The sequence below is a fragment of the Corvus moneduloides genome, chromosome 3, assembly GCF_009650955.1.
Source record: "Corvus moneduloides isolate bCorMon1 chromosome 3, bCorMon1.pri, whole genome shotgun sequence".
NCBI classification, from domain to species: Eukaryota; Metazoa; Chordata; class Aves; order Passeriformes; family Corvidae; genus Corvus; species Corvus moneduloides.
In genome coordinates, this window is record NC_045478.1 from 24,106,412 (window position 1) to 24,119,716 (window position 13,305).

General features: G+C 34.3%; 1 protein-coding gene across 2 annotated transcripts in view; it reads right to left on the reverse strand.

Moving 5' to 3' along the window:
• Window positions 1-13,305, reverse strand: part of CSMD1 (CUB and Sushi multiple domains 1) — a 1,116,713-nt gene that overhangs the window by 18,909 nt on the left and 1,084,499 nt on the right. Inside the window, exons 58-65 of one of the 2 annotated variants that reach the window (XM_032104596.1) lie at window positions 12,370-12,546; window positions 11,215-11,394; window positions 9,715-9,888; window positions 8,590-8,763; window positions 6,083-6,156; window positions 2,967-3,078; window positions 1,692-1,871; window positions 27-71 (exon numbers count right to left, since the gene is read on the reverse strand). In XM_032104596.1, coding sequence (XP_031960487.1) covers window positions 27-71; window positions 1,692-1,871; window positions 2,967-3,078; window positions 6,083-6,156; window positions 8,590-8,763; window positions 9,715-9,888; window positions 11,215-11,394; window positions 12,370-12,546 — 1,116 coding nt within the window. The remainder of the gene's footprint in view (window positions 1-26; window positions 72-1,691; window positions 1,872-2,966; window positions 3,079-6,082; window positions 6,157-8,589; window positions 8,764-9,714; window positions 9,889-11,214; window positions 11,395-12,369; window positions 12,547-13,305) is intronic. The other variant, XM_032104597.1, reaches the window with a different exon arrangement.

Here is a 13,305-nt window from a genome sequence, read left to right on the forward strand (position 1 = left end):
ATCTAAAGCTCTTCTTGTATACAAACCTGGAGTTTTAGTTATTGTTTCATTAACTTCTCTCACTCCTTTACCTACAAGTAAAAAGACAAATTATCATTTTCATGAACATATTTGTGTAGTTTTTGTATGTTTTTTTTTTTTTTAATAGAATGTTAAAACAATACCTGCTGGATGGAATAATCTCTTATCCAATAGAGCCATTTTTAAAACATAAATAACTTGTCTTGAGTACATGTTTAAACTTGCACAAAAATATCAGAAAATAATTTAGGTAAACAACATATTTACTGTGGAAAGTTGTCGGGCTAGCTAAGTATCTCATACATTTAGGGCTAAAATTTTTATATCAGTCCCAGTGCTATAAAAGAGAGCCTTATAGAGGGGACAAATATTATATCTAATTATGAATAATAGTATATTAAATATAGTAAAAATTGTGTTAAGAAAGACTGATGCATTTATGACACAAATCAGCAAGAGCCAGATAGCTTGATTCATATAACAGGATCAGATATCATGGGAAAAGATCACAATTTGTGAATTACAAGGGTGTAGTTTGCTATATTTCTGGTACATTCAGCAAAGCTATGTCCATTGATCCAGATCAAGTTCTGGACTCATAATTTGGCACTTTAGAAAGGATAGTGTCCCATTGGAAGATTTGGTCTTTAGGAGCAGAAATTCATAAATTAGACTGATCAAGAAAGTACAAAAAATGTAGGACACTCAATGAGAATTACATCTAAAGACTGTAATACAATTTCAAAAATTCTTTTCTTATAGAACTCTGTACTGTATTTTATCTTCAATAAATAAAACAAAAAACCCCCCCAAAAATAATTAATTATACAGTATCTATGAAAAATCATCCTTTAGGGACACGAATAAAGATAAATTCTGATATGTAGCTCATATGACAGTGCTGAATCAAAGAAGTCTGCCCTTACATTAAAGAAAAATAAATATTTCTCAAACATCAAAACTATTCAGCATACTTTGATATATTAGAATTAAAAATCATACTGCAAACAGCTTTCCCATGGCATCTGACTATTTTCCTTCTATTCATATTCTAAATATAATTTTATTTTTCTGAGTTGAGAACTAATAGCCATGTTTACTCGCATGTGAAATGCAAATTCAGACCTCATATCTATATAATTAGATCTACCCTAGAAAATTATATGTAAGTTACATTGATATAAAGGTGGAATCTAGTGCAAAGATTTTTTTTCTTACTTTATTGTTCGTTTTTATTTTATAAGATTTCCTTAGACTAAAAGCATATCTGCATGAATCTAAAAGCTAAGATATTAAATAACTCTTTTTGTTCTTATAGAAAATCATACATTAAGCACTGAATGCATTGAAATACTATTTAAAACTGTGACATAAAGATAAATGTAGTACTTTATATTGTTTAGGCTTTTTTGGCTGTTGTTAGGAGTAAACATATGTATGTGTGCCTGTGCATTTACACACACTTTGCCCCTTGTCTTCCTCCATGATTTCTAGATGTTATGCTCACTTTGATTTCTTCACTGTTTCTTTCATAGAGTAAAAGCTGTTGTGTCATGGGTGTCATTAAATAGTAAGTGCAAAAAATTAATCCTATTAAAGAAAATAAAAATGTCCAAGAAAATTAATTCAAACCAAGTAGGATCCAACAAATCACTTGAATAATGACTTACTTTTACAAATAGGTGATTTTCCTGTCCATTTCATATCTGGTTTACATGTCCGATGCTCTGATCCACCAGCAAGAAAAAATCCTGGCTGACAGGTATACACCAAAGTATACCCTAAAGTAGGAAGATCTATTGCTTTCACATCTACGTGTGCTGGTGTCTCTGGCTGCCGGCAAGCATGAGCTGCAAAGGGGTTTTTACAGTTAGAAGTCATGGTGGTAAGCAGTTCCCATAGGATTAGAGTAGGCAATTTGAAATAAATGCATGACAACTCTGGATAGCTTTTAGCAAAAATAAATGCATGACAACTCTGGATAGCTTTTAGCAATGTCAAGTAGCTATTACTTGTAAGAGTAACACTCAGAGTATACAGTTATGTTACTGTGGGATGGAAATATTTTTCAAGAATACACCATAATGGAATCATGATAGCAATCAGAAAACAGCTAAAATGAGGGGAAGCACATGCCATTGTACACGGTGCAATGATTGGTCCTGTGACTTATTTTACTGTCACAGCTTCAAGCATCACTTCCACTCTGTGTTCTGAAAATTAGAGTGGTTACTGTGATAAATAAATGCATTTCAATTGAAATAAAGGTTCCACATGAATGTTTTGTCATAGAACATTGACTATAACATATGTGGTTACTCAGTATGCTTCTTCCTCTGTGCCACATGGTGTTCATTTATAACGACCCAAAGATAATTTAGAACAGGATAAGAATCTAAGGTCATTGTAATGAATTACTTCTAGTTTAGGTCAGTATATTATAACACGATAGTTATTTGATGTCCTTCAACTCACACAGAGCTATAAGTATACTAATAATTTGCATAACCATGCATAGCCTAGAAAAAATGGATTTTGCTGAGTTCTAGTTTATGATTCACAAAATACTAGGCAACTAAATAGTCCCATGCATATTTCAGGTTACTTTCCATTCTTTATTAATCCAATACACACACACAAAAAAATCCTAGCTTAATTAAAGTAGCTACTGCAGTAGGTTAACAAGGACAGATTTTTTTGAGTAAAACTAATAGAATTATTGTGAACTTCATTAAAAAAATCTGAAAAATCTTCCTTCAAATTAATATCCCAAATACACCTGTAGTCTTCAAATAGGAAACAACAAAACCCCATTTAAAAATATGTTTTAAATAAAGCTTCCCATCTTTGTAGCAAAGAATTTATTATGAATTCCCACATGTATCAGTTTGTAACTCTTAAATTTGCCCAGTGCTCTAAGTCGTTAGAATAGAAACCAGACTTACGAACGCATTCAGATTGTATGCCACTCCAAGTTAAGTTAGCAAGACAAGAACGGGTGGTAGATCCCTGAATATGGTAGCCTTTTCTGCATCTGAAATAGACTGTGCTTCCAACCTAAGGATCAAACCAGAATGTTAGACAGAAGTATCCGTCACGTGTAGTCAGATATCGAGACAGTGATAAGTTAATATGGATTTTTTCAAAAATAAAAATGTCTGCTTTTTACAGTTTCTAGAGTTAAACTATTTTTTTTAATGTGATGAAATGGTTGAGTAATTGATTCTTTCATAACCTTATTTAAGAGCAATATGTTGAAAAATATTGACAAGGCTGTTCACATGAAAAAGAATGTTATTCGTACATTTCAGCTGATTAGTTTGTCAGCGTGAGAGAAGCAAACTAAATGCCTGAGATGCCTCTTTTTCCTGTACATCCCTGCATATATTTTGATAGAACTTGACCATAAAGCATTTCAAAGGTTTTTCACTGTGTGATTTGACTAAAAATGGGGTTTTTTTAGAGGGAAAAGAAAAAATTATGAAGAGCTGTTTCATCTACAAATAAATTCACTAGAGAAAACTCCAGGTGACAACTTCTTACACTGCATTTGTTTGAATTTTAATTTGAGATGTTCACCTAGCAGTGTGAAGTCATGGAAAGCCTTCCTATGGTCAGCTATGATATGGTCTTCCGCAGAAGAAAAGCTGAAATAACTGAAATGCTCTTTAGATTTCCAGTGGGAATAGATAAGCATGAAAACTACATACAAAATTGCAGGTGAAAAAGAATTTTCTTAAGAGATGAGAAAGAGATTGTGTAGAGAGTTCTAGTAAAATGAACTTATTGATGGTATTGACAAAAGTAACCAGAATGTAACTCCAGGCCAAGATGTTTAATGATACGGGGCTGATCAGATAATTGCTTTTGTTTTGGATAAAAAATCTTGGCAATAAAAAATAAATAAATAAATAAATAAGACAAAATTGACATTATTGGAAATTATATTAATTGAATAAAGCAACATATCACACAGACAAATTGTGTAAGTTGCGAATGAGTAGTGATCAATGCGTATTAGTAAGAGCTTGCAGTTATAGAAAGGCAGATAGTTCTGCACTGCAAATGTCACATAAGGACTTCAATGGAAATTACAAATTAGTATATTCAAAAGTCGCTACCTGTTATCTATACACTCAATTATATAAAACTTGCTTATCATGACAGATGTTTAGCAAATGCTAAACCATTTCTCTTGGAAGTAGCTTGGGAAAATCACTGGTGTTTTTTAAAGGTCCTATTTTATGGCTTTGTAGACTCACATCTTTCCAACTATTTTTTAAACATAATGTTCTCTCTGTCCTGCCAAGGACACACAGCATGTCTTTAGTAGGGAGTGTGGCTAGTCTTGAGTCTAAGTCATTTTACTTGTGCCAATTCTTATATCTGTCAGTAATAACGAGATGCAAATCTTTTCTCAGTGCTTCAAAAGACCAAGCAAAAAGTAACATAGGTTCAAGGTAGTTAAAGAGTTGTACTGGTGAAAGTTAAAACAAAAGTAGCACATTCTTTGTATAATACTTGGATGAAAAACATTGCGGGCATTCATAAGTCACTGCGTAGTGAAGCACAAAAGGCACAGAATGAATGGGGCAAGACAGGATGCTGGTAGACAGGGGGAAACCCTTCAAAGATCTGCTGCCTGTCATCACACTTCTATAATGAGGAAAGACTCCTAAAAAGTGTTTTATAGAAGCTTGGCTATGTCATAAAAACAGGAAGCCCAGTTATAAGATATGAAAAAACCCCAAAACAATATAGTTCCGTCGCCATTAGAGAGAAGTCTCCGTGTTGTGGTACCAGATAGCGTTCTGAGAGTGAAAGCACATACTGGAGAAAGCAGTATGCAGAACAGATGAAGACTTACTATGGCCTCTAGGGGTGAATAGGAAGAGAAGATCAGTCTGCATAAACATGAACGACAGTAGAACACTTAACTGGCCAGTACAATTCTGTTCTTAAAGACAATTTGTGAGGCAGATAAAATGGGGAGAAAAGAGAAAAGAAATCCCCAACAAAATTAGGTGCAAAGATTAGAGTTGCCTTTGAAGAGAAAAGGGTGACAGGTACAGGATCAAGATGAGATATCAGAAAGGCAGCTACGGCTATTACTAGAAGCAAAACCACCTTGGGTAAGGCCACAAGATATGGCTCAGGGAGAAGTGCCTTGGTATCTCTGAGCCAGGCAGGAGCATAAAGTGAAGAAAAGAGCTGACAGACACAGCAACAAAATACAGAAAAATTGCAGGAGAGGGAGGGTACCAATAACCAGAGGAACTTAAAGAAAGGACTTTTTTGAAAACAGTTCTTCTAACTTGGTCGCAATGGGCACACTGCCCTAGGTTCAGAAATAGGCAGCAAACACAAACAGAACTTATTTTAAATTCCAGTCAGATATATTTATACCTGAAAAATCTATCCACACGAAGTTTATCAATCTATATAATGACTGTGGATTGGTCATTGTTGCATCTACATTTATTTCCTCAGTCACTTTTCTGCCTGTCACTCATTAAACTAACAACCTGTGAGGAATTTGGAAATTATAGAAAGGACATTCATCACAGAGCACCTGGACACAACACAGAATAATTTTATCTTCTCTGACTGAATAAAATATAACATGAATTTCTAATTCATTTAAGCCACTTGCTGGCTTTTTTGCCAAGGACTACATGGCCTTTGGATCACACAGGTCTTCGGTAGTTAGGTATTTTCTGACTATTCATCAATGTATGAAAGAATTATGATCATGAAGCAAGGTAATTATATCATGTCATATCATATTAAGTAATCAATTTATAAACAGCCCTCCCTACTGATGTCTCCTAAAGGATTGAACACATGATATATTGCAGGGTTAGAAGTTCTTTCTTTAAGCTGAATGTTTTTAAAAAAGCTTGGAATGAAGAATGAGTTTTTATTAAAAGCAGGGTGGAAATTTCTAAAGGTTTGTATCAGATGTTTAAAACTACAGATAACATTTCTCATTAAATTTCTTATGTAATTATTAAATGAATTTTCATTTTAGAAAGATAATAAATAATAATTTAAAAATTACCTCATAACCTCTGGAACTATTTTGTATTCCAAAATGGGGAGTACCTGGGTCTGTACATGTATTGTGAGCTGGATCTAATGCAAAATGTGAAACACAACACATATTATTATGGTATGGAAAGAATACTCTAAAACTGTTTGCAAAGATTAAATAATTTCATCAATATCTAGTGATGACAACAATTTAATTTTTAATGGAATGTGTGTTTTTCTATATATTGCACTTGTATTTCCAACTGAATTACCAAGTATATAATAGTAATTTGTTTCAGTACATTGTCATTATTTTAAAATATTTTTGCAGGTATTTCTGGTAGTGCAGACTTTACAGTTAGAATTGCATTAATTTTTAGCAGTCTTATCCTTTTAAATCTCTTTGAATCCATAGTATAATTCACTATTCTCGATGCAGTTCGAATATATAGAGAAATCTTTAGAAATCTTTATTTTTTCTTAATTTCAAATGCACAGCTTAATGATTAAGTATTTCTAAAAAAAAACACCCGAAATAAAAAAAAAACAAACCCAACCCAAACCCCTCAAATGAAAAAAACCCATCCACAAACCACAAAACCTAAACCCATAACCAGCCTGCTTTCTTATAGCAAATAATATACCTTTTATTTTTGTATAGGTTTTTTTCTATGCCACCAAGAAAACAAATTTCTAATGGGGTACTACCTCAGTTGTTGCTGGAGAATGAAATTCCCTCCATGAAAAAGCCCATACAAACAGAGTAAAACTAATTGATACTCAGTTTCATGAGAGTAATTCAAAGCAGCCTGAAACTATGTTTTCTCTCAGTAATGCCCATATTCTGGTGCTGGCTTTGGGGTTGCCCAGTCATATCCACCACTTAGACAGCACAGAACTTGATCCAGTGGATTTTTTTGTAGTATGTGAGTCCCTCTCGGCAACTGAGTCTGCTTTGTGCTGTCACTGAATTATGAAGAACACATCTTGTGACTATACTTCATCTGTAACAATTTTTAGTTTTCTGTAGAGCAAAAATTGAACTTATCATTTACAATAATGTGATATTTCATTTCATTCTTGGCCAACTCCCATTTTCAATATTGACCATCAGTAGAGCATAAAAATTCAACTGGACTGATATTTACCAAAGGCTTCATAAGTTAGGTGGATGTTGACCTAATGTGTAAGAACAAAAAGCAAACATGCTCCCAACATTGTGCTGCTTGAACGGCTCAAGAACTTTTTAAAAATTATCAACAACTGCAATGCTATTTCTAATAATAGACACATATAGCTGAATTGATTTTTTAAAATAGGTCTCATCTGAAGAACCCAAAGCAAGACTTCTCAAAGTATTCTAAGGAAATCAGTGATATCCAGAAGTAGAAAAGCTTGCACTATATGGTATTTTTAGGTGTAGTTCTAGGTATTGTTCACTGCTCTTAACTTTCAAATTGCTTAGAAATTATATCTGTAAATATGTTAGAAGATCTTATATTTTCCTTTAACAATAACATAAAAACTATGATGTAAAAGAAAAACTTCTATCTTTGAGGCACTACTTTCCCTGTGCTTCTATATTATATTATATAAAATATAAACAGAAATGTCATTATTACATTTTCAAATTTGATTCTTTGCAGCAGACCTGAAATTTAGCTTTTTTAAGCCTTCTTGCCTCTGTAGACAAATATAGGTGTAAGACGGTTGTCCAGTTTGCAAAAACCACAGACAGAATTTTTAATTCATATAAAAGAATTCTGTTGACTGTTATGTCTTCATTTAAAAATAGAGACTGCTTTCAATAATCATGATTACAACCTTTTCCCAGAGTGCCTGCCTCTTTCACACAACCAGTATCTCAGCCACAACAAAATATATAAATGGCCTACAATCTACATCTGAATATTTTTGTTTACAAGTATCAAAGAGATTTTTTTTATTATAAAAATCAAATCATTTTCCCTAGCAAGTCACACCAAGTGGAATTGAATTCTGATGTCAGTAGGAGTTAAAGGTGCCCAGCATTTCTCTCAAGCTGATTGATGTAACATGCTAAAAGCCTACCAGCTGCACAACAGTCAATGAGAAACTGAGAGTATTTGGGGGCTCATCAGAATTTCAAAAGACCAGAGATGTACAAACCATGTTCACAAAGTCCAAAACACTTTGATTTAGCATTGATTCTGAAAAATGCCTTTAACTCTCCAGTGACAAAATCTGGTCTTTAATCTGCCACAGTCTTCTGCCTATCCAAGAGATTCTAAAAATAGATTGAACAAATTTGTGCACTTGCACATATTGACATTCTGCATTTCTAGCAGACAAGCAATCATGTAAATTTACAAATTACTTCATATGTGATTGTGTTTATCCTAAAGTTTTTATATTCAACATACAACCTTATTTAACTCGTTCTCTTATATTACACAGACATTTTCTATATTTGGATAGCTAATTGCTAGATTTATGATAGTGTAATAGTTTATCAAGAATATTCTCAGTATAAAATGCATTAGTGGTAGTTATTACCAATGCATGTTGGCTGAATTCCACTCCAAGTACCATCTGCTTGACAGAATCTTCTTGAAGAGCCTATCAGAATAAAGGGAGGTCTGCACTGAAAGCTAACTTCAGATCTATAGGTGAAACTTTTTCCATTGAGGCGTCCTTCTGCTGGAGTACCAGGATCCCCACAAAACACAGCTGATACATAAAAACAAAAAGAAAAAAAAAAAGGTATTAAAAGCTGCACGTGCTTTAACCTGAGCTATTCTACATTGTTTTATGCACAAGGCAGGCATACTGAATATGAGTGTAAATGCTATGTTCATTTATCTGTGTAGGATTGTAGCTCTGCTCAATTCTTGACAGCAATTTAAAATTAATTTTAATTTGTCATTGTTATAGCTATTGTAAGCATAAAACTTAACCTGAAAAACAGACCTTTTAATTGAGACACTTAAATGTTGATTAGATTTGGATGACAAAATAATCCCGAAGTAGACAATGCTATATTGCAATGCTTAAAAATAAAACAATTTTTCACATCTGACACCCTCAGATGAGTAGGCTGGAATTTTTTTCCTTAATTAGATAAAAGCAAAAATGTTTACTAGGGTCCTGACAAGATTTCAAGCACTCAAACAGTTGAATTGACAGACTTAGAAAATGCTGAAAAACAAATACAAGCAAGATATGAGGGGATGTACTCGCCTTCAGAGAGAAAAAATTGCTTAGAAAGGCTATGAGCTATGAGCTTAAGGGTTAGCATCCTTGTTTTCACCTGTTAATGGAAATGGAAATAGGGAAGAAAAGAAAGGGAAAAGTGTAAGGGAAAATTTCAGTCATGCTCACCAAAGTCAAATTCAGAACATCCAAAGGATTACCAGTAAGGCAAATGCTGAGGGGTCCAATTAAATAACAAGAGATGGAGGTGACTTTTGGGGAAAGGAAGAAGACCGTGACCTTCAATAGGCACAGCCACTCAAATTTCATAAGGTAAGCTTTTTGGTACACGGAGGGAGAATCCTGCAGCAATTCGTATATTACCTGATGTAGCTGAGTCCTTTAAAAATTGTGATTCTGTGACTGTAGCCCAAGACAACTGATTGTAGCTTTGGTGAAGCCCAACACAACTGCACCCTGAAAACTTACGCAAACATTGCGGGATGTCTCCGCGCCAAACTCCTCGCCCTTCGCAGGAGAGAATAGCTGTGTTAGACAGCTGATAGCCTTCTGCACAGCTGTAACTCACACTAGCACCCCAGTGATAATCAGATCCTTCTACTTTCCCATACAGTACTGTTGGAGGCGGGCCACAGGTAATAGCTGTGTCAGAAAAGGAAAGTTAAAATTTCAAGAATTTATAGGGTTTAGGAATATGCAATATAATATACACTCATACATTTGAATCTAAAAAAAGTTATTTCAGGCTATTGTTCCAACAAAGCATACGTGTTTTGACAAAGCAGCCTGTAACAGACAGAAAACTAATTTAAATACAAAAATAAAGACTTCGGGTTCAGGAAGTCCCAGAGTGCTAGGTTGCTAGAAGCCCAAAGAGTACCTAGCTTACCTAGTTTTGAATTTTTCCCTACATAGTCATTACTGATCATTTTTGGCAAGAGGTTACTGAGTTAGGTAAAGGTTTTCAGTGAACATTATCTCTTTCAATAAGTAAGTTTTTATCATTCTAAATTTCTAAATATTTGCATTTTTTTTTAAACTAATTTTGCAGCACTATTTAATATGACTTCACTCATTCACCTGCTCATTTTCTAAGGCTTTCCACACACAATAGTAATTTACTTTATTGGTAGTTAGGGGCTAAGAAATTATTCTGGTGTTTTCCACCAGAGTGCCCAAAATGATGAAATTTGGAATGTCCAAGTTTACATTTCCACATAATTTCTTTTAACAAAGAGCACAACCATAGAATCACTCAGCTAGTAATTTTCATGACAGAAATGCAGTCAGTTGAATACATATGCCAAAATTTAATTAGTAGACTAGACTTAGACATCACAGTGAAGTGGTGCTAGGTGAGTTGGCAGCCTAGGTTCTTTATAAGCACAAGATGCCCTAGGCTGTTAAATGTACTCCGTGGGCTGCTGAAGTAGTGTTAACACTTTTCACCAGGCTGCCTTATTTGTCTTTCAGCCTCATCTCCACTATGACCTTCCTGCTAGCACTTGTAATTAGCTATTTGTGAAGCATATTTTTGGCTACTTATGATGGCTACACTACTGCAACAAGGGAATCTTTGACAGAAAGCTCGCTTTGCAGAATCCTGTTACAGAATTTTGTCCATCTAATGCAAGAGAAATGGGCCCAAAGAGGAATATGGGTACTTCATTCATAATTTTTTAAGCTGAGCACTCTGACAGTCTTCATTGCAGAGTGATTTTGTTCTATTTTAGTCAAAAATGTCAGTATTTTAACTGCTATTATGCAACAGCATTTGTGCAAAATAAATACAAATTCTACACAAATACTTACCTAAATATTTTAGTTGCATTTGGAACATTAATTGCTCCAGAGAACATTTTGAAAGTTTTTTTTATAAATAAAGACACTGGTTAGTGAATATCACATACATGTCAAAACCAATACTTGTAAACCATTATTTGTTTATTTGTAAATTCAAAAGCTCACCTTTGCAAATGGGTTTACTCTGGTTCCAAGTGCTGTCTTTTACACAACGCATGGTAGATGAACTTGCAGGTTCCATCAGATATCCTGGATTGCACTGATAGCTGACTGTCTTATTAAATGTAAAATCATTTCCAAACTGAATGCCATTTGCTAATGCACCTGGATCTCCACAGTTAATCACTAGTGAGGAAAAGAAAAAAGGAATTTTTTAAAATAAAAACGTAACAAAACATAGAACCATGCATACCTAATGTCCTTTTTTCTAGTGTAAAATACAAGAAAAGGTGTGTTTCTATCAAGAAAAGTTATCTTTCTGAGGCATTTCAATAGCATGGACCAAATATTGTTTTCCTTTAACACAGTAGCCTCAGCTGTCATGCTCTACAGCTACTGCAGACTGTTAAGCTGGTGGTAGTTTTGACAGAACTTTTTCTTCCGTCATACTGAGATCTTTGTCACATTAAGCCTAAAGTTGACGGTGCAATGCAATTCAAGCAGAGTTATAAAATGCCGCCTTTTTTCCCCTTTTTTATATTTATTTCCCTTTTTTTTTGTGTGTGTGTGACTGTACTGATGTACTGTGAGTCTGGCCTTGTCAGTGAGGCCAATGCTTGCCTTGTAGCACTCCTCTGGTCCCTGCCCACCTTCCCTGTTGGAATAGCCCAGTCTTGCTGCTCTTTGATTCTTGGTCCTTAGCAGAGTGGTGATTGATCAGTTCTGACTCATTTGGCTTACAATAAAAACAGGCACAGTAATGTATACAATTATACAAAATTTGATTTTGAACTACCAGAACTTCCTCCTCTGAGCATAAGCCACAAGGAAAAAAAAGGAAAAAAAGTGCTAAAGGAAACTCCAAAGGAACACCTAAATATAACGTTATGCTAAAAAATAGCTATATCACCAAGTTGACATTTCTGAAGTAGACAAATACAATAAAGTTACCTATGTAGCCATCTTAAGAAGACAGTTCTGGAAGCATCTAGCATGTATTATAAGGGCATGTACCTTTAGATATATAAAAATATTCATGTATTACAAGCAAGGTGAATGTGGAAAAATGTGTTATTTGATCTATCAAAACAATCATTGTCAGTAGGAAGGCTGGATAACTTACTATGTTAAAGCTTTAGGGGAAGAAAATTTCTTTCTGACCTGTGCAGTCTGGAGCAGTGCCAGTCCATGTCCCATTAGCAGTACAATGTCTAGTAGTTAGCCCTGAAGTTTTGTAACCTTCCCAGCAGGCATAAATGACTGAGCTGGAGAATAATATTCCATCAGTGTATATTATCATACCATTGGCTGGCGTGCCAGGGTTCCCACAAGATACAGCTGAAAAGAAGAGATTAAAAAAAAAAACAATCAGCATTTCAATGATAGGTGACAAACTGGGATGAAAAAAAAGGAAAAGAACAACTAGGTTAATAGCTCATCTTTTAAAACACTTATAGCAAGTTTTACTAAGAAAATATTTAATAGGTGTATTCTTGAATTAACATTTTATTTCTCTTTGTAATATTATTACTTGCATTTGTTTTATTTCCTTTTTTTCTCAATTGCTGATTCAGATAGTTTGTCCTTTTTGTTCTACTCCACCCAATATAGTCACTGGAGCAAATAAAGCTCATTCAGGACTTTCTGACAGATCTGTACCTCTGTTTTGCCTTTTGGCACATTTTTCTATTCTCTTCCTGTCTTCTGGTATCTCCTTTTTCAATTGTAAAAATGTATAAATAGTAAATTATGATCTTCTTGTTCATTTATTTTTTGAATCAAGAAAAGAACAGACATTCTGTATTGGCCTCCATATTTTTTGGGCATCTATATCAATCCTTTAAGGCAATAATTATGTTTCAGCTTCGTATGTCTGAGATTTGACAGTGGCTTACTTTGATTGCTTTGATTACATGTTGGGGTTTTTTGGAAGGTTTAGCAGTGAGGGTTTTTTTTTTTCCCCAGTGGAACAACTGATCGTCAAAAGAATTTGGGGTTTTGTTTTGAATTTTCCTAAAAACTTTTCTAACAACGTTGCTCTTTTGAGACCCCCACCTAGAGTATTGCATCCAGCTCTGAGCCCCCCAGCAGAAGAAA